Source organism: Heliconius melpomene, chromosome 21, assembly GCF_056956725.1.
Source record: "Heliconius melpomene rosina isolate 202511_hmr_F chromosome 21, ASM5695672v1, whole genome shotgun sequence".
In the NCBI taxonomy this organism is placed as follows: Eukaryota; Metazoa; Arthropoda; class Insecta; order Lepidoptera; family Nymphalidae; genus Heliconius; species Heliconius melpomene.
The window spans coordinates 968,286-990,276 of record NC_140409.1 but is presented as its reverse complement, the minus strand read 5'-3'; the positions used below and the strand labels follow the sequence as shown (position 1 = coordinate 990,276).

At 35.1% G+C, this 21,991-nt stretch overlaps 2 protein-coding genes across 5 annotated transcripts; one reads left to right on the top strand and one right to left on the bottom strand.

Annotated features, from left to right (window-relative positions):
* Positions 1-3: 3 nt before the first annotated feature.
* Positions 4-17,935, top strand: LOC146526760 (breast cancer anti-estrogen resistance protein 3 homolog). 4 transcript variants are annotated; one of them, XR_014879342.1, is made up of 7 exons: positions 4-89; positions 1,589-1,816; positions 1,907-2,898; positions 2,999-3,167; positions 4,841-5,018; positions 5,097-5,608; positions 15,402-17,935. XR_014879342.1 is itself a non-coding variant. In XM_085206696.1 (6 exons), the coding sequence occupies exons 1-6, from the start codon at positions 87-89 to the stop codon at positions 5,456-5,458; spliced, it is 1,932 nt and encodes a 643-aa protein (XP_085062822.1). In that variant the 5' UTR covers positions 4-86; the 3' UTR covers positions 5,459-5,838. The 4 variants fall into 4 exon arrangements, 2 of the variants coding, with proteins under 2 accessions (XP_085062822.1, XP_085062823.1); XR_014879343.1 differs by lacking the exon at positions 15,402-17,935 and adding an exon at positions 5,871-6,818; XM_085206696.1 differs by lacking the exon at positions 15,402-17,935 and having other exon boundaries at positions 5,097-5,838.
* Positions 9,636-21,842, bottom strand: rngo (DNA damage inducible 1 homolog rngo). The gene is made up of 10 exons (XM_085206701.1): positions 21,327-21,842; positions 20,906-21,109; positions 20,723-20,789; positions 19,928-20,086; positions 19,662-19,760; positions 19,223-19,385; positions 18,431-18,620; positions 16,686-16,754; positions 15,174-15,274; positions 9,636-14,698 (listed from the first exon to the last, which is right to left on the bottom strand). The coding sequence occupies exons 1-10, from the start codon at positions 21,586-21,588 to the stop codon at positions 14,618-14,620; spliced, it is 1,395 nt and encodes a 464-aa protein (XP_085062827.1). The 5' UTR covers positions 21,589-21,842; the 3' UTR covers positions 9,636-14,617.
* Between the last annotated feature and the right edge of the window lie 149 nt (positions 21,843-21,991).

Sequence of the window (21,991 nt, the reverse complement as noted above, 5' to 3'; positions counted from 1 at the left end):
AGCCCTCGCGCCTCGCAGTGTGCAGTGCGTCCGCCGTCGAGGGGCAGAACTACACGGCGTGCCTGATACACGAGCGCTGTACTGCGATGGTAAGTGGATGAGCTCGTGTGTGCTGTGATTACTTCTTTATGTGCACGGGTAACGCACGGTGCGTGCGGTCGTTTACTTATGGTCTTTAAATGCTATTACAATTATTCATTATTTTGTTTCATAACTTATAATTAACCTCCGCCGCGACTTATTTGTTTTATAAATTTATGTGTGTATTTTCGATTTTTCGTGTTTTCGTGTTTACAACGGAACATCGACTGTTTACTAATTTTCTGTGAGACACATGTGACGCAAGGCCAGCGCACGGTGCACGCCAGGGTAGCAGCAGGGTAGGCAAAGGGAACCTAGTGTTAAGACAATACGTTCCCTTCAAAATAATAAGAAAATTATAAATCGTCTGCTAATGGTTTATATTATTTTTTGTTAAATTGTATATTTATTATACAAACTATTTTGATTTTATATAATTTTTAAATAACTATTAATAACTATTTTTTAAACCAATTTTTTTACGAATACCTCGGTGAGCGAGCCCGATTCGCATTTGTACGGTTTTTATTTTCTATTTTTTGTTAACATAAATAAAACTGATAATACCTCCCTCATTCTTAGTTGCTTCTCCCATCACCGGAGTTCCTCAGCTCCTGTTGCATCTTGCTCTGTAGATACAAGTACTCACTATTCAAGTTTCAAACTTTTGCCTTAATTACCTTTTTAATTATAATAATAATATTTTGCAATGTTATACGCATACACCGTATACCGCTTGCTGTGTTTGCCGTGGTTACCTCTCCAGCCTCCCTCCCTTCCACCATCGGTCTATCGATCGCGACGTCTGCAGTGATGCATCTCATCGATTATTATTGTACACACAATATAATACATTTAAATATGGTTTAATTAATTCTTAAAATTAGACTGTTATAACTAAATAAGAAATGAACGAAGCGGAACAATACGAAACGAACAAAGTACACCTATCCCCCGATTTACACTTGGACGGGGTTTGTTTTTCTGCGTGGACTAGAATCACTGCACACTGCACACAGCACACTGCACACTGCACACTGCACACAGCACAGCGCTCCACACTACATATACTATATCAGGTCTATTGGCAGTTTTTTTTTGTTAATAATAAACAACATTTTCACCGGACGGTACCGGGCGGACGGCATGCGCAAGAAGGTTATAAGCAATTCGAGTGAAAATTGTACCATTCTCTTTTTAGAAGAGGAATAGAAAAAATAATAGTATAGCTTTGGCTACGACCATACAATATTTTGATGGTCGTAAAACAATTGATTTCAAACTTTTGAAACAAAACTAAGGTGGATTGCAAATAGTTTCTTGCTCATATCTTATACCTATATATATCTAATCTCTCTCTCAATCTAATCTATCTCCTTATAATTTTGTGTGGAATAAGTAAAGCTATATTATTAATATTATTATTTACATATAGATTTTTCTCAAATTAATTATATACGTAAAAGTTAGATGACAGTTAATTAATATACGTTATTGTTCATAATAGGATACAAGTGCCATGACAACCTCAGGGTTGCTAGAGTGGGAGTTGTCCTTACCATCGGACCAGATCATATCTCATGGGTGGTACCACGGGGCACTCAGCCGAACAGCTGCGGAAGCGTTATTGCAACAGGACAGAGAGTTCCTTGTTAGAGAGTCATCTTCACAGCCAGATAACTACGTGCTGAGCTGCCGTTCGAATGGCCAACATCTGCACTTTGTCATACAAAGGGTTAGTCATTTTTTTATGAATATCATTTAATTAGAAAGATTTTGTTATAATTGAATATAGTTATGTGTAAGTAATAAAATGTTGTCACAGATCATAGTTCATCCCGACACAGTTTTTGAGAGATATCAATACCAATTTGAGGATGAAGCATATGACACAGTAGCAGACCTTATTACATCCTACGTAGGATCAGGAAAACCGATATCAGCTGCTTCTGGTGCTCGAATTCAATACCCTTCAAACCGTATAGTGCCTTTAACCAATTTTATATCCGATGATTCTAATGCCATGGTCTCTCCGAATGGTGAAAGCAATTATGGTAATGCATACAGTTTATACAGTCATTTTGCCGCCAAACCAGGAGCACAGCTACGAGTACCTTTCAAAAAACAGCGATCACACTCTTTAACTCCAATAGATATGACTCAACATGTAACCCATGGAAAAAGTGCAAGTGCTGATGGTGTAATTCAATGTCAAACAAATAAACATACAAAAATCTTTGCAAGTGAATCAAATTCAGGTTCTAATACCTGGGATGTGAATTTACCAACTAGCCCACCAGCCAAGCCAGCAAGATACGATGGACCGAAGGCTGATGATAGAAGGCTGGAGCTGCACAGACTTTACCACGTCTCAGGTTCAGACTCTGGTAATGGTTCCGGTGACTCTACGCAAAGTTCAGCTCATAGCGATCCGAATAAATCTAGAAACGATGCTGATTACTTAATCAACACGCCTACCATCAAACAACAATTTGATTACGAATTAACTGAAGCGAAACTATTACAGTTAGAGAACTTGGATTACACCGTAGAGTCCAGAATAAATCTTGAAAATTTCCATTCTCAAATTATTCCACCTACATTAACAAAACCACTGGAGTCTGAAACGTTACATACTATTAAATTACTATTACGCACATCAGGTCCTAGAATTTTGGCAAATCATTTAACCAAGATTGATCTTCATTTTTTATTAGAGGATTCAATTCAGATCGAAAGACTCGATAAGACGGCGTCAGGTTTAGAATTGTGCTTTCTGCCGCAAGGACGTTCTTTACGATTAGACATCATTGAAAGGTAAAACTCGAAGTACCTTTAAAAAAATTCCTTAAGTTCATTATTATACATATAGGTACTTACGTATTTTTTTAAATTAATACATACATTAAAATTTTAGAGTTGAAACATTCCGTCTGCTCGTTGCGGTGACCATTCTGACTTGCCAAACAGACAGACAGAGAGCTGACACCATCAATGACTGGATCCTGTTGGCGATTGAGACGAAGACGGCGCTCGGAAACCTCTATGGCTTCTCAGCTATCATGTTTGGACTCTGTATGCCGCAGGTAGGTTTAGGGCGCTAAGTGTATGCGCAATGCCTGGTTTTCGAAAGGTTCAAGGTTTTTGAAAGAAAAATATCTATGATGATGTTTTATGATAGAACACTTATGTATAAGATATGATCAACATAAATATTATATTACGCATATTTATTTCGGTTTTGAGCTATTTAAATCAAATCCAATTTTAAAAGATTTTCGCTGCGAGGTTCCATTATTGCTACTTAGGGTATTGCTACCTAATTATTATGTGAAATCAAATATAAACATTTATCTCAGTAAAGCATAGCGGAAATAAGCACGATCTAATTGTACAGAGATCTAAGTGTTTAATTGACATTAGATTTGAATAGGTACTGTAGGCAATGTGTATGTTATGTCCCCGCTGTCATGTCACCCCGCTGCGTGGTTTTCATTTACTTTGCAAAAAACGTAAATATTCGTACCAAAAAGATGGACACCATAGTTCTTTCTACGGATAGTCTCCTTCGGGGCAATATTCTGAAGATATATATATATATTTTATAATACTACTTAAAATATCTGCAATAATGGTCACCCTTCATTATATTAAGGGAACATGATGTAGATCAATATTTGTAAACATTTATTTAATTAGGTAATTTAGTTGTTTCAAAATGGTAAATTAAATAAATATTATTTATTAATTAAATAAGTATTTTGAAAATAGATTTTGCAAAGACTCAATATTATAGATTCATTATTTTACTTGAAAAATAAGGATGATTTCATCTTTAAATAGTTTTCTGCGTGTACTTAATATGATTAAAATCATCATTTAACAGGTGAACAATTAGAATAAACATTGATTTTAAGATTGACCTTCTATTATATAATATTTTACTTTAAAACATAAGGCAGACCGCCCATTTCATCGTCAAACGGAACCGGAATAAAATATATCAAACGCTGGCAACCCCTGTTTGCGGCAGGAATTTTCCAGGCAACCCTGTTAAATAGTGTTCAGAAAAAAATAAGCTTTAAGTTGATATATAATTCATTAAAAAAACACATGAGTGCAAATTATTAACATTTAGTTAAATCTTTAAAGCAGGCAACCCTAGACTTGCGGTTTTAACGGTGGGATCTCAAGCATAATTATAATTAGTATGCTGCCATCTATAGATTGGTTAGGTATTGTTTCTAAGTTTTTTTCTTGTTGCACTATCTCCTCTATCCGGGATGAAAGTTTTTCTGGACCTTATGTTAATGTATCCATTAATGATATATATAATTTAAGCGGTTTACTTGATACTGGTTCGTCGGTTTCAATTGTAGGTAACCGAACTCATGAAGAGTTGATTGGTTATGATTCAAAAATGTACCGCTGCTGGTGGGCAGACGTTAGTACCGATAGGTACTTTACAATTACCTGTGACTTTTGAAAAGACAACTCATATTATAAAATTTTGTCGTTCCCGATCCCGATATACATGAATGTTTGATATTAGGTATGAACTTTTGGAGAACGTTCGACATCATCCCTAAGTATTTAAATGCAGTTCAGATCGTTAATAAGCCTCGTAGTACAATAGTCAATGAAATTAAGGACAATTGTACGCATATTTGTCCAAATAAAAAATTATGGATATTTAAACTGAGCATTGCGTAAAGGGAGATCGTTTACAAAGTAAAACCTAGATATATTTCTCCCCAAGGTGGAGTGTTTGGAGAACGCGTGGAACATCCTGAGAAGGCTTTACACCGACAATGCTTTCATGTTCGAAGCAAAGCTCCGGCCTTGCTTCAAGATGATGAGCGAAGGAACAAATCCCCTACCCCCAAACACCACTACACCCTACGTCATCCCGCCTGTCTTGTGCTTCCATTTGTTTGGTAAGCTAATAATTATTACTAATTAGAAATATGGAAATTTACATAACTTAAATAAATCAACTTAGAGTACTATTACAGACGGCGACGGCGGAGGACTGATGCAGCCAGACGACTCGTTTCCCAACAGTCTTATGAACGGTTTGGAGTTCGATTTCAACGCGACTGCTGCACATCTGGAAGCCGCCAGGCACTTCCCACAGCAAGTGGACATGTTCAAGAGAAACGCCAGAACTGTTGTGCAAGAAATGTCATCCCTCGGACCCACTTTGGACCCGATTCTCTTAGAGCTATTCCGAACCGAGTTTCATATAAACTTCCTGTGGGGAGAGCGTGGCGCACTGACCAGCCCTAACCAAAGGTTCGCTCGGCTGACAGATATATTGACAACAATGGCGTCCAAGCTGGCAAACCAGCCCCTCGATAGCGAGGAAGCTATGTGACTTCTAAGTCAAAATCCTTTTGGATCCCGGCAGTGGAGTCACATAGTGCAGTCGCAAGCAAAACGACGGCTAGCAATGAAACAGCTCCCAAAATACATAGATGTACTCTCATGTATCGATCACGTCTTACCATTCATTTAGTGTCACCAGGTATGTACTCTCGTGCCTTTGTTCCTATTTTTTGTTTAATATTTATTTTGTAATTTATAAATATATATTGTATAATTATGTATTTTTAATACATCGTTAAAAAGATTTCTACACTATTGTACTGTTTATTTTACTTCATCAATTTATTTTATATACTTAATATTTCTCTCGATTAAATTATTTTATATGTCTCTGGCAACACCGAACAATTAAAAATAGACATATGCCTACAGGTCGTTTTCTTTTTTTTTTATGGAAAAAGGACAAGGCAAACGAGCGTTCGGGTTACCTGATGGTGATCACCGCCGCCCACGACCCCGTGTAACACCAGAGGAGCTACAGGTGCGTTGCCGGCCTTTGAGGCGGAGATAGACGCGGTTTTTGAAGATACCCATATCGTACCGACCTGGAAACACTGCCGCGGGTAGGCCATTCCACAGTTTGGTGGCGCGTGGAAGGAAATTTCTACGAAACCGCACAGTAGTGGAGTGCCACGTATCCAGGTGGTGTGAATGATATTTAAGTTTGTGACGTGCTGTGCGGTTAGAAAATTCGGGTGCAGGTAACAGGTCAAACAGTTCTTCAGAACACTCACCCTGATAAACGCAATAGAGAACGCACAGCGAGGAGACGTCTCCACGCAGAGCCAAAGTGTCCATATATCATGGAGAGTGTTATGGAGAACTATTTGACCTGCTACCTTTACCTTTCTAACCGCAAAGTACGTCACAAACTCAAGTACCACCCCCACCACCTGGACACTGTGGCACTACACTATTGTGCGGTTTAGTAGGAACTTCTTTCCACGTGCCACGCAACTGTGGTATGGCCTACCTGCGGAAGTTTCCAGGTCAATACGGCCTAGGTACCTTCAAAGAGCGCCTCTTTTTCCACTTTAAAGGCCAGCAGCGGTAGCTATAGTAGCCAACCTGTAGCTCCTCTGGTGTTACTCGGGGTCGTGGGCGGCGGTGATCACTTACTATCAGGTGAAAATCATCAAAATATGACCATTGTCGATATTTATAATAATATACTTTGAGCATTGATACATAAAGCTAATTATTTGTCTTACGTATATGTTCTTGTAACAATACATTCTTTGTACCTATGTTATGTAAGTACTTGTTATCATCATTTTAAAACTCTGTTAAATGTGCTGATGTCATTGAACTATTTCATTTGCTTGTTCTGAAACAGCCTTAAATGTTAAATTATTGATTTGGGGAAATGGGAATCTTTGTAAAGTAAGTATAATTAATTCATATTAACTCTTCTACAATTTTTATTTAGTTACATATAGATATTATTGGGCAAATAAGTAGGTGATTTCATTTAAAGTGGTGCTGACAAAAACACTCTGTTCACATCTTTTTTTTTCTCTATATAGCCTTTAGTAAAGACGAGACCAAAGGGCACAGTCGTCGACGGGTCCGGCCCTGGTTTTCTCGAACATTACAAGTAGATACTTGTTTTGCTAATTATTAACATATGTAGCGCCGTCCTGGCACAGCGAGCCCGCGCCTCACTAGTAATTTACACCAGGTTCCCTTGCTTAACCTGCTATATGCGGAACAATCTGCTATAACGTGAAATGCCGTGAAGCAGAACCAGGCAGTATAAATAAAACGAAAATATTCATATAATTAATCATTTTACACGAACCATTTGAAGCCTTTTTTACCCCTTCGTAACTCAAAAATGATTAAACCTAAACCTTTCAAATTTAGCTCAAATATTGAGACCCGCTCCCCGTCCAAAAATCGTCAATTTTATGAGGGATTGACTGATTAATTCTAACTCACTTCCAGATGACCTAGAACGATGAAATTTGGGATCCAGTTAGCTAAGTAATTGGGTGTACATGAAAGAAAAAATCAGGAACTAGTCGTTTTTCATTATTTTATAATTTTTCAACAGATATATGAGATGCCTGATATCATGTGGATTTCAAGGTCTTCACGTAATAATATAATTATTGGAATAACATCCTTCATTATTCAATACTTAAAACATATGTATTAGTACTTATTGTACTAAGAGTACTTGCATAGACGACTAGATGTGCTACAGAAGCGTGGTTGAAACATAGGAATGCAGGTGCCTGGGAATCCTGCCTCGTCTTAAATTTAAAAAGTTTGAGAAGCTGGTGGCATTCAATAATATTATTGAAAATTTATACATAAATACATAATTGCACACAGCGAAGAAATTATAATATTAAGAAATAATAATTCATTCGCTCGAATGGGGAAGGAACCCACGACCGCTGCGTTAATTAGTACACCCTTGTGCCGCTGCGCCACGACTACCTCCAGTAATTTATTAACTACTAGCGGCCCGCCCGCGGCTTCGCCTGCTTGAACTACATGACTATTCATTTATTAAACGGAATTGACTGACAACTATAATGACTTCTATTTTTTTTTTCTACATTATCATATTTTCTATAAGGATTTTTCATTGTTTTAAATTAAAAAATACGACCAATGTTGACACTTGATATTTATATACATTGAGCATGCAAATCTAATTATTTATTATATTGTTAGCGAACTCGTGTAAAAGAATTGTGTTAATCGGGGGATGCAAGAGCGTCCATCAAAGATCATACTTATTCTTCAGGAACGAGCCAAAGTCTTCAATAATATACCTATCATAAAAAAAATAGACCTGAACTGTTACCGCCTTTACCGCGTAGAGGTACTGCTAGCTTATGTTATTTTAAATTATTAGGTCAGAATAATAACCTCATTTCATTTAACACTGACCAAGCAGAACAACTATTCCGAAGCCATTATATTCATATCTTTTAAGGTTTAGCTGGGCTGTTAGGGTTCCATATGAGCTGCTCCAGATCTTAGAGATTAAATCGGCTGCTAGTTCCACGTCAGGTACTCCAGACCTTCATTTTTGTTATGTGGGTGGTAATTTTTGTCATGTTGTTCAAAATAAAATATAGCCTAGATGGCACAAACAGACAAATGGCTGGGCCGGGCACAAAAAGACAAATAAACAGACAAACATTTTTTTTTTGTAGATTTGGGCTCTCTTACTGTTCCTAAACTCCCTTCAACTAAGTATTATTTTGTAAATATATTCAACGTACAGCGCCAGTTTTACTTTCTTATTGTATGTATAGACTAGCGGCCCCCCTGCGGCTTCGCCCGCTTGAACTACATGATTATTCTGTTCTGTTCTTAATTTGTGGCGTTTGAGCACAATCACTTCACCAATGTCGCGTTGCATGGAGAACACACAAAGGAGATTGTACGGTACATGATTATTTTATTCATTTAATAACCAGAATTGACAGTGACAGTCAAATGTGTTGATGGCAATGAATGATTTAATTTACTCGTTCAGAAACAGCTTTAAGTTTTAAATTATTGATTTGGCTAAGGATTTATAATATTCTTTGTAAAATAACTGTAATGATTGCATATTACAAAAAAATACCCAAATCGAATCGAATAATCCATTGTCGAAGCCGAATTCAAAATAATTAATCTAATAAATTAATCGAATATATAATCGAAAATATTTAATTGAGAACCTCCTCCTTGTTTTGAAAGTTGATTAAAAATACAGATTTATTACAAACAAATACATTATTATAAGTATAAATATATGTAGATATGGATTGTTATATATTTACATACAGGCAAAACCATGCCTTGAGTTCATTCAAATGACTATAACTTTTTTTTAATGACCAGACAACAGACAGACAAGAAATTAAAAAATATATATTTTTGCTTTCTAATATTCTTTTTAAGTGTCCCTCTATCCATTTCAGTCAAAAATACTAAATGTACAGACAAAATATTTTTATTGTTTTATTATATATAGAGATTACTATTATTACATTATAATATTTATAATATTCTATTTATATTATATTTTAGGGTTCCATATTTCAAAAGAAAAAGTACAAAATCCTTTCCTCCATTCATACATCCGTCTTTCCGTCTGTTAAGACCCCTGACCCAGCTATAAAGTTGCTTAGGGAAGAGAAAAAAATATGCACTAAAAGTATAAGACGTTTATTAAAACATTTTGATGGCAAAATATTTAATAATGAAACGTTTCTCAAATATACTTGATTATTCCTACATTATACCTAAAAGCGTCAAGTTATAATATATGAAGCATATAATATAGAAGATGATGAAGTATAAGGCAGATCGTTTAGGAGACAGATACACATATTGCACCTCTGGAGGTTACTGACATTTTAAATGGTAAGGTCAGGACAGAGACAAAGAAAGGACAATAGTCAATAATAACACGGCAAATATACTTGTGTCCTTCTCACACTCCCTCCCCTCGTCACCCGGTTTTACCCTCAGTTGCTCAGGTAGCAAAGAGTAAGGTGTCTATACTCGTCGAGGTTTTACCTTTGTGTGGTTTGTGTTTGTGCAATTGTATGACGAAAGATCTGGTGAGTTTGATTTCAAACATTTTATAATATATAGAACAATTAGTAGCTGTTCCGTTGTATTATGAAAAACGTAATAAATTATTGGGTCTAATTTGTAATAATTCACTATATTGCTAAAAAATCGTGATTTCATAGGGAACTATATCTTATTGATTTGTTAAAGTACAAAAAAATAAATGTTTGATAACACACTTTGTGATACGCCCTTATTAACATGTTTTTTAATTGATTCAGTTTAATTATTATTGACACCTTTTTACTACAGAGATGCATTGCATTGCTTTGTGATTTGTTTTAGGCTTGATGTTGTTGTTGATATAAAATACTCACACACACATATATATATATATATATATTGCAGAAAAATGGAATCCCGGGCACTAAAAATATTAAACTTACTGAAACCACAAAATATGTTGGTCAATAGCGAAATTAGTCTTCTATCTTCTTGGCAACCGAAAAAAATATTTCTTACAAAGAAACAGAGAATATACAATTGGTGTGCACTAGTTTAGAAAACAATACAACCGGAACCACCTCGCAACAAGATAGCTGTCCTCAGAAATCCTACACTTGCCCTCATTCATCTAATTCAAGCTCTTCATTCAGCTCTAGTAGTACGAGTTCTAGCAGTAACTCGAATGCTTATTCATCTTATTCAGATAACCCTTTAATAAAAACGTTGACCCACAAGAAAGCACATCTACAGCTAATGTTTCACTATCCACAATGACTTCAGTTTAGAATAACATCGATCCACGGGTCGAGACTTCTGAAGCCAATGTTTCTTCACCATCCATATTATGTACGACCATTTGCGACGAGCTACCATCAATGAGACCCCGAACAATACTACGTAATTACGTAATTTCTCCAATTACTTCGGGAGAAAGTGACATGGACCTCAGTGATGACGATCCCACCTACAAGCAGAAATTGATTGATATAAACGATCTACTAATTACGTGTGATGACATACAAATAAAACCAAGGAAACGCAAAGCAGATTCAACTAAATGGAGGCAAAACGCGCAAAAACTTAAACGAAACCTAGGTGAAAGCTATGTAGCCGTACATACAAAAAAGATAGTTTCAGCACGTAATATGAACCATATTGCGGCCAAAAATGTAGAATAAAATGTGGTGACCGAATCGATGAGTCCAAAAGGTTGGAGATATTTAATGCATTCTGGGCATTAGGGGAAAGACAATTGCAAAGAATATATAATGTCTCATAGTACGAAGGTAACATCTAGATACAAATACATAGATGCTAAAAATTCACCTAATCCGAACCACGCATTGATTCTTTCCATACATGATGAAAAAATAAGGATGTTCAAAACTTTTTTTATTAATACTCTTAATGATACACATAAGATGATTCGAAACGTACATATTGACAGTAGAATAAGTGGAGGCTTCATACAAGATGAACAACGAGGCAATCACAATAATCATAAAACTGTAAGTAAAGAGCTTATAATTTTTTTTTCCCTAGCCTACACCATCCCATTGTTGGGCAAAGGCTTCTCTCCACTTCTTCCATTCCGGTCTATTTAGCACTGTTGAGCACCAGTCAGGCCTATAATGGTCCAGCTCGTCCCGCCATCTCCGTTTTGGTCTGCCAATTCTCCTTTTAGAGCTTGGAATCCATCTGGTAGCTTATAATTGATATTATGCTCTTTAGAGATTTCAAAGCTTTGCAAAACGATAAGTCGCGCCCAGCGGGACTCACGTTTAATGACATTTTTAACACAAAATTTTACCTTGGCTTTTATAAACCCAAAAAAAATCAATGCGATTTTTGTCTACAACTTCAGAATTCTTTAGGACCGCAAAAGCAGGAACTAAGGGATCAATACGATAAACATTTAGAAGAGAGGGAATTAAGCAGAGAAAAAGAAAGAATGATTGAGTGCAATATTTGTGTATGTTACGATGTACAAGCGATTATGCAGTCTGAACAGTGAGACATCGGCATTTTATTACAAATCCAAATTGAACACTTACAACTTCACTGTGACTGAATTAAACAAAAATCATGAAGATTGTGTGGCAATAATGGACATCTCTAAAGGCATATTTAGAGGCACTACAACATAGTTCTGCCAAAAAAATTATCTCAAGGTTCTTATTAATAAGCAATTGATAGATTCATACTATGCTTCTTATTATCGTAACATGTTGTCTTAAATATATTGATTGATCTTTGGGATTTAAATTTTATTTTGTATAATTAAAGACTGACTATTTTGTATGACTACCTGATTAGTGATTAAACAGTCAAAGTAGACTTAAGTTTTTAAGACAGATCGTTTATTTTTTTAGAAATATATATTTTTGGTTATATATTATTTTCAGAGTTTAAAATGGAGATATTATTGTGAAGAAGAGATAAATAGTAAGTGAAAGAAAATATAAAACTTGTGAAGTTTCTACTTTTAAGAGCTGATAATTATTTTTTAAGTAATAGTTACATCACATTGACTTGTCATTACAAGTATCTCATTATGTTTACTTGTTGATTGGATTTTTTTTATTTAGGATGATTGTTACATTTTGTATTAAATATTAAGGTATTACCTTATATTTCGTTGATATTTTATTTATAGAATTGAAACAAAATATTCAAATAATAATTATTTCAGCTTTCGTTTGATAATATAGATAGAGCATTATTTATGATTTAAACTAAATAATAAGAGGGACTTCAATAATATATGGCATCAAACTTAACCAGCTACATATTTGAGTTATGTTATTTTATACTATATGGTCCCAACTTCAAAGTGGTTTTTCAACCCAATAATTTATCAAATTTACTAATCGTACGTAATCATTACTTTTTCATTGCTATTAATAGTGCATTTATAAAAGAACAAATCTACCAAATTTCACATAGTTTAATCGCGATTTCCCGAAGTTCTACTTGTTTAGATTGTACTTTTATATTACCGGGGGTGCGATATATAAAATGAAAAAATATTTACAGGGTGGAAACTGCATATAGGATAAAATATTTTAAACCCAAAACTAAGGAATTAATCAAGATACCTCAACAGTTTGCACGTAGGATTTTTTTTTTCATTTCACGATTTTTATCCATTCCTGTATTTCGTGTGACGCACACATACGTGTGCGACGTTGCCGCTTTGACAGGTAAGTGTGTGCGTGCCTATGTTATACTTTACAAATGGCGTTTTATTTAATGGCGTTTAAAACGATATTTTTTTTATTTATTTTGTTTGAAAAAATAACTTTTTCATTTTTGGGAATTAATTTTTTTCTGAATTATATTAGGCTTTATCAGAGTAGTTATAACTGTGGTTTCATTTAAAGTGGTGCTGACAATTCCACCCTGTATATTGTTAGAAAACGGAAGCGGTTAGCGTTTTTAAAATAAACACTATAAAAAACATACCGTCTATATGTTTCCAACGTACTCGGATAGAGGTTCACGTAACTACAATAAGTGACATGTATCACTCAATATCAACACTACACACTATATACCTTCCGATCAGGGCTGCCGCCTACAAGCAACTGTTGACACAATTCCACTGCTTTTATTGTCTTTTTCACCTAAATCTACCCACTGTTACACGAATATGCTAACAATATTATATATTTCCATAACATAGTAAAAAAATCTACTTTCATTGATAAACAGCTTCACATTCGTATACAATACACAAACATACATACAAATTTTAAAAAATCAAACAACTTGCAATATCGATATGCATATTGCTGGACCTTATTAGACGTCCCCCACACCTCTCCAATAGTGACGTCGTTTACATTACACCGTAGAATAGTGATTGCTTATTTATTTATCTACCTACACCCTTATGTAATAACCTATCTTATAGTACAGGGATGGCGAACCAATGGCACGCATGCTACAAGTGGCACGTTTGAAAATTTTGATGGCCTGCACAAAAACAAAATGGTTTTGTTTTGATAAAAATAAATTGCAAATTATTATTAATTTACACTTAAATCACCTAACTGTAACCGGGTCAAAATTGAAACAACATATACCTATTCTCTATAACTTTTAAAAAACTTTTTTTAGGTTTTTAGATTAATATGAACCAGGTAATAAATTTATTGTTTAAAATTAAATTAAATTGATTTATTTTCAGTTTGTACAGTAAAAAATACATTAAAAACATTTTTTTCGACATTGATTAATAAAAAAATGTATAAAGAATTGCTTTTATTTGTTTATTTAATTATACTTACATATATTTTCGCCAACATTTCGAATGATTTTTTTTATGGCACGTAACCCATTTAAAAAAGATTTTTTGTGACATTGTGGCACGTACGTCAAAAAAGGTTCGCCATCCCTGTTATAGTATATACTATAGTGTACTTCTTTATAGACGTTCAGGGTGTACACAATGCAACGAACTCACAAGACGAAACTTATTCAAACATGCAAATTAACTATCTGTGGTACGTCTGTAGTTAATTTTTGTCAGGAAAACACTAAAGAATGGAGTAAATACATGTATATATAAATCAATGTAAATAAATAAAGAGGCCTGCAGTAGTGTTTAGAATTTAAGTGATTTTGCGAAGAGCGCCACCGTCGCTTGTGTCTTGTCGCCGTTGAACCGCCGGAGTTCCACCACTGCCTGGAACATATAAGCAAATTGTAAAATAGTATATTTGACGAGTCATGGCGTAGATGGCTTTTGATTACTTTTCTCACGAGTACAATGCGCATATGTTCAGAAAACTTCAAGGAGTGAAGTTTTATAGAAGTTAGTATAAAATAATGGTTGTGCTCAAGCTGCAATTAATACCAACTACTCAGATCTATGGTATTTTGGAGCACTAAAAACAATCAAACTTTAAACTTCAAAGTCAATGCGAGATGCAAATGTTTAGGTTTCTTTTTTCTGCATGTTCATGACATTTGAAGGTTAATCAAAACGTAAAGGATACTTTTCGTTGAGCTAGAATCATGAAATTTGGTAATTCCTAACATTTTTGTTAAATGAGAACGACTTTCTAAAAAAATAACAATTTACTATCGTAACAAGAAATCCTTAAAAGAATAATTCTTATTTTCCCTAAAAAGATATAATATATAAATATAAGTGTTACCTGTTCCCTAGTAAATCCGAGTGCGACGATCTCTTCGACGTCAGTCTCCGAGAACCTGTCCGAAGCCAGGACGGTCAGGCTCGGGTTGGCCAGCGTTGGCGCTAAAGACACACTTACTATCAATTTATGTTTATATTTTTTATTGAAATAGGATATAAGCCCGTGAGCTTATTATATAGTAAGTAAAACTGACTGATGCATAACAAACAATCTTTTGTTCTCTTATAGTATGGGCGCCGAAGAGGGGACTTTTGGGATTTACTCGAACGCGGTTACATACTTCCACCAAATGGCTGCCCGTCTAGGGTAAAGGATCAAATTTAAAAAAAAAATGACCATCTGACATTCTCGAGCGCATCAGATTAAGGTAGAGTAAGTTCGTTAATTGCTAAATCGTGTGTATTCCACTAATCTGACAATTTGAGAGTGACGCAAAGAAGGGAGAGGGCTACAAAATTGTAAAAATAAAACGTTATCTCGACATTCTCGAGCGCGGCTAATTTTTTTTTATTTTGGAGGGAATAATTTATGGATTACGAAAAATATATAATCTGACGAGTTCCACTTCAGCCGCTTTTTCAGCCGCTGAAAAAATCTAGGAGGCCGTTCAGTGGAGATGATACTTACGGAATTAGTACCTGGATTGATGACTTTGAAGACATAGCAACTTTGATGTAACTTAAAATACTCCATGGAACACTTTTTTCATGGTTTATTAGAATTCACCCCCGAGGGTGCAAATAAGCAGGCGAAGCTGCGCGCGTCGGGTAGTAAAATATACTAAACAAACTCATTTTATCTTGACAAAAACATTTAATACTGTATACAAGAATGTCTTCCACATTGATTGAATAAACGAAGTGTTAAGTCACATAATTGTTAGCTGTGCCGCAATTATTTGACATTTTTCATTTACTATTTAACGTAATCAAAATTCAATCGCTATCATACATCACTTATTAATTATATTAAAAAAATATGATATTTTTTGTTAAAAATATGAATATTTTTTTAATATAATTGTTAAAGTGTTAAAAATAACGAATTTTCATCTACTTGTTTCTATCATTATACGAGTAGTCTAAAGTTGTTTAGGAATAATTAGTAGTGTAAGATGGAAATAAAGACAGGAATAAATATCAGGAATGCTGTGTGTGTAGTAGCTAATCGAACCCGCAATGAAGAGAAACACAGACACGTACGTACGTACTTGCGAGGATGTCACGGTGAGAATGAAGAAGGTACTCAGCTGATTTGGGCACGTCAAACGAATGAGTGACGAAAGAATGGCAAAAAAGATCTATGATGATGCCGGTAAAAGAGGTAGGGGGAGACCTCGGTGGACCTTCGAAAATACAGTGTCAAAGATATTGGAGAAAGGTCACGTAAAAAGCAGGAAGACCTCCCAGAGGGCATGTGTGAAGAGGTTGATGACAGTTACTACCCCGCTAGGGATAAAGCGTGAAGCTGTGTTTTGTAGTGTTGTTATAATAGGCTTTGTGGGTCACTCACCAATCCTGCTGCTGTTCCCGGCGGGCATGGCGAGCGCCGGCGCGGGCGACGATACCACCTCGCCTGATTCTGTATACGACACACATCATTACACACATTATAATATATATTTATTTCTTCTACGTGTAATTACTATTTACTTTGTGAATACTTTTTGAGATTACAAAATAAATGACTTACTTTGTCTAAAATAACTGAGGATGGAAATAAAATTTAAAATAAATATTTTTTTCTGTATTATTTCTAATTCATTTAACACTAACTTTTAGAATAATAATTTGAAAGATACTTTAATACTATTGATAATGGCTCAGTACGCTCAGTACTCTACGTGAATGATAACAACGTGAGGAATATTTAAATATTTACTATTGTTGATACTTGTCCCAGAAATCCCGTGTGAAGAAAGATGGACACAGTCACAGGACGTCAGTTGTTCTGATATTTTTTAAAATCAATATAATAAAAATAATGTCATGTATTTTACATGGCTTATCGTTGACTTCTGGGTCTCTATGCATTCCGTTATAAGGACACTCTCGAGCTTAAATATATTTTCACTGTGAATGACATATATATATTAAAACGCCGACTTTCATGTTTTGTGCAATATATACTATTTCGAAAAGTAATTGAACGTAATTCAACTAGGATGTATCAATTGGTTTATTACAACAACAATAATATCATAATAATAACAAAGGAGTCATACCCCTTTGAAGATACATTGTGTAAATATACATTTAAAATATTACGCCACATTTTAACGAAATAGATATTTTCGTTCTAGTTAAGACTTCATTTAATTTATAAATTCTTAATTGAATTGAAATGGCTATTGAGTATTTTTTTGTAATAATATATTTTAATGGGTGTTGTATTAGTTAAGCCTCGTTAACTTAAATTCTATTTTGTTTATTAAAGTTGTAACCAAACTCAAATAATGAAAACCGTACAATTTATTATTTTTGTATTGTAGGGATATTGCTACTTGCGCAAAAGCGCCCTGAATTACTGCGCCCTGCGCTACTACTGTAGTAATAGGGAGTTGAATGTGAAGTCTCGTATTATTAACATCGTCGTAATACTGTAGCCCGCAGTATAATATTGCATGCTGTATCCACTTTAAAAGATGGTATATTTAGTCTTAAGTTTTATTTTGTATTTTTTTTCTTTGTCACTGTGTAATGTTATCATCACTACTGAGTGAGATCACTAGATCTAATAAATAAATAAAGAAAAAATAAAAATATTATTTATACGATCTCATATTACTTCCAAGAAATGGAAAAGAATAAGAAAGTTGTATCTCCAGATGAATTGAACAAAAACTTTAATGTAAATTTAGAATTCCCAGAATAGATATGAAAAATAAATAAATAATTATAAAATTTTTGTATGAAATTCCATACTCATATATGTTTAATTTCGTTCGTTTAATGAAATTAATTAAATATCTCGACACAAGAAATATATAAGTTAGGCCACTGTCACACGCCACACCACTGAGTGAATACTTTCCCCAATCCCCATACATTGTTGTCAGAGTGCAGCCACCTAGTAGTAGTGAGTTGGTTACACCTGTCAACTAACAACACAAACAAACAAGTAGTAAAGCTGTTACGGTTTTTATTATCATTTCAAGGGGAGTTGTTTTTGTTCGACACTCGACTTCGCAATGACGATCTTCAACTGTTTAGGCAACGATCCGGCAAGTTAGTGAGTCTGGTATCAGTTTCTCGTACCTCGTGTGGACTTGTCGACGGCCTCCCGCAGCTGGCGCTCGTCGTGATCCCGCAGCGACTGCGCCACCAGCTCGTCCTCGGAGACGCCCGACAGCCGCGCGCACTCCGGCAGCTCCGACTCGCTGAGGAATGGCGTCTCCGTGCCCGTCGTGCCTATGCGCAGCACGTTCTTCTTCAGGTCGATGTCGCACTGTACGCACAGATTATATCTACAGATAGACAGACAGTCTTTCGTACGACTGACATTCCATTTTTTATAATAAAATACAGAATATTAAAATAGGTTGGATGTAAACACGGTGGTAAGTTCAGTTTCAATCAAAGCAGATATTAGAAAATAGTGTGTCTTGATGCTCTTACCTTATCAAACTGTCGAATGCTAGGATCTACTAATATGTTATTGATATGCAGAAGAAAGAACGTAGGCAACAAAGAAAGACCGAAACGTTCCATAAATATACTATCCAATATAGAAACAATTGTTCAACCATTAACTCTTGATATTAGGGAGCTACACTAGATAGGTAAGGCAAATATATTATAAAAAAAGGAAAGCACAAGAAGTAAAGTAAGCACAGTAAGAAAGCACAGAAGGTAAGAGTACGGAAGTAATTACGAAAAGCGACATAACGAAATCAAGCTCGGTAACCGGTTCTGCGAGAACAAAGGATCAGCTGGAGCCGTATTGCTCGCTAGGCGCGCCATGTGGACGCCATAAACCATGTGGAGAATGACCACCACAATATTATCGGCTTCTACCAGTACCCTTAAAGTTTATAATATTAATATAACCTGGTGTCTCTTCAACATGTCCAGCCCCAGCAGCATGTCCATGGGCTGTTCTTCTAGCACGGAGAAGGAGGTGGTCAGGAAGTCCTTCTCGATGCGCATCTGCACCATGTGAATGCGACCGATGATGCGCTGAACACCCACCCCTTTGGCTATTCCCGCCCATCTGTTATCATAGAATAAACTTATTATAGAAACATATACACTATGTAAGATAGTGAGAGCCTTAATTTTGCACTTTGCAAAACACATTAGCTTTAAAGAGGCAATTTACCAAATTTAATTTGTTAAAGTTATTCATTTTCAAAAAAAGAAAAAATTAAATAATTGTTTATATTCCCTTTTATAAAAATTAACAAATATAAAAATAAATACATATTCAATATATAAATTACAAATAAACCACCACTATTTTCATACATTATTTTGTCAGAACACTCACCTAGTGTCCACCAGTCGCATGATGTTGCATCTCTCAGCGCAGGCCGCCGACATTATTGTAGTTTGAGCTCCCGAGTCTATAAATGCTTTTACTGGGAATCTACAAAACACATCATTTCAATTAGTATTGCTACCCCACTGTAAGATATTATGTCATTTCAATAAAGGCTTAGCACAACTACTTAGTTTGTGTATATAATACATATTTGTAAAACAAAACTATCATTAGTCAAGGCTGGCGATGCATTTGATATCCCATGAGCTTACCCATTGACATGACAGTTAATGTAGAGCATAACCACTGTGCCAAATGTTTCGGGGTTGAACTCCATAGCTGCCTCCATGTTGGCCTCAATGTTCTTCTGCCTGATCTCCTCAGCTATCATTCGCTGGGCCTCAGTGTCAAAGGGGTCAGAGTTCATCATCCTGTTGGACATTGTATGTATATATACTAGTAGTAACTGGTACATTCTATACAGAATGATAAAAAGAATTGCATAATAAATACAATATTTTTAGGATTTATAGGATTCATTACTCAATAATGCCATTACAAGCACTTTTGACTTGTCCAGTTGGTACTTCCACAGCTAGCTAACACTGGCTAGAAAAGCAGATCTATTGAGAAGGTCCATCAAGAAACTCAGCACTTGCTCTTAAAATATTTACTTTTCTTGATGTTGAAGAAGTAAATAGAAATTTGAATGTCATCAATACATATAAAAATGTATATTATATAAAAATTTAAATTACAAGTCATGTAAACAACTACAATGCAGTTATTTCAGACCACTAAAGCTCATTTAGGGATAATCCAAAGAACTTTTTGATAAAATACTTTTACTATTTCACAAATAATTAATATTATTAGGTAACTTTTTTATATATACTTTAGCAAACTATTCTTTGTTCTTCATTGAAATGGGATAAGACAGAAAAGTATATTAATTTTTAAAATACAGACATTTAATGATTTTAACTGATAAGAATCAATAATCTTTTGTTGTATCTCATTCAAAACTATTATAATATACAATATTCATAATGTATAATATAACTGACCTAATTCTTTGTTGTTGTCTCTCTGTCCGGGCTGAGATTTGTTCTCGAAGCACACTAGCAAATGTATCTACAGAAAACATTAATTTAAAATTATAATACCAACAATAAGAATGTTATATATGCCCGACTTGTATACAGTCAGTCTGTAACACATGCATAATTCACACTTTCAATATTACTAACCCAAATTGCCGCTTAACAGAGCATCTGCCAACCTAGGATTGTTCTGCTTGAGCAGTGCTAGCTGGTCAGGGTTAGCCAGGAACATCTCTCTGATGATGCGGGGGTCTTCTTCCACTGGGGTGTTCCTACTTGCCATCGATGAACCTGCTCCTTGAGGTACTTGTATACTGCTAAAGTCGAGATTTGCCCATCCGCTTGGCAAAGCTTAAATAATTATTTTTCGATATTTTTACTTTACGTTTACAAATAAATTTTTTGGCAACAACACTTGACAATTTTTGTTTTTTTTTTAATATTTTATCAATATCTAGGATCCCTTTCAAGGCGTATGACAATAAAATAATTAGTAATCGTTGTCATAGTTGACAACAGAAAAGAATGACATTGCACTTTTAAATAAACAAAGTAATGTTAGAGGTACCTTGTCTGGCGTCGTTGGCGTTCATAGTGGACGCGCGCTGCACCATGCGAAGCATCACGATCACATCCCCGTCGTGCACGCCGAGCTCCTTGAGGGACTTCTTGTCATTCATCATTGGCTTCCCATTGAAAGTCAGCGTGATGTCCGTGGCGGGGAAACCAGACTCTATTTCACAGAAAGCTTTGAAATTCTCCAATTCCAAGTCCTCAGAAACGTCAAGGACGAATATTTCGTCGTTTAGGGTTGTAACCGTGACTTTCATCGTGGTTATTGATGATGCTGATGCACCGAGATGATACGTAGTGTTTACTGAATTCAGGTATGGGTTATTTATATATTGAGGGTGACGGTACAAATCATTGTTTCGGTGTGGAGGCGTCTCAAAAAAAAATCCGCCTGATTTGGATAAAACACGAACAAAATAAAACTTTAGTTTTGGTCTATAAAATAAAATAGTACATCTACACCGCACTACATGAAGGTGGCAGTCTACTGTTAGGGACGTGCGCGTCTAATCTATGACGCTTTTCTCTTTAAGTTGATCGCCTTGAAAAAAAATTATAATCGTCATTAAGAATAATATTATATAAATTAAGTTTATTAAAATACTTTGATTTTATTTTAAGTATTTATGCTTTTTTAAAGTAATATGTACATATTAGACA

Bases quoted from the DNA above. Each gene is read 5' to 3' on its own strand.
- LOC146526760 (XM_085206696.1), top strand. The intron at 2,899-2,998 runs GTAAAACTCGAA...TTAAAATTTTAG, and splicing joins CGATTAGACATCATTGAAAG to AGTTGAAACATTCCGTCTGC. The intron at 5,019-5,096 runs GTAAGCTAATAA...GTACTATTACAG, and splicing joins CTTGTGCTTCCATTTGTTTG to ACGGCGACGGCGGAGGACTG.
- rngo (XM_085206701.1), bottom strand. From the start codon at position 21,588: ATGAAAGTCACGGTTACAACCCTAAACGACGAAATATTCGTCCTTGAC. The intron at 19,761-19,927 runs GTAAGCTCATGG...TGTGTTTTGTAG, and splicing joins ATTAACTGTCATGTCAATGG to ATTCCCAGTAAAAGCATTTA. The intron at 16,755-18,430 runs GTACGAGAAACT...TGTCGTATACAG, and splicing joins CGTCGACAAGTCCACACGAG to AATCAGGCGAGGTGGTATCG.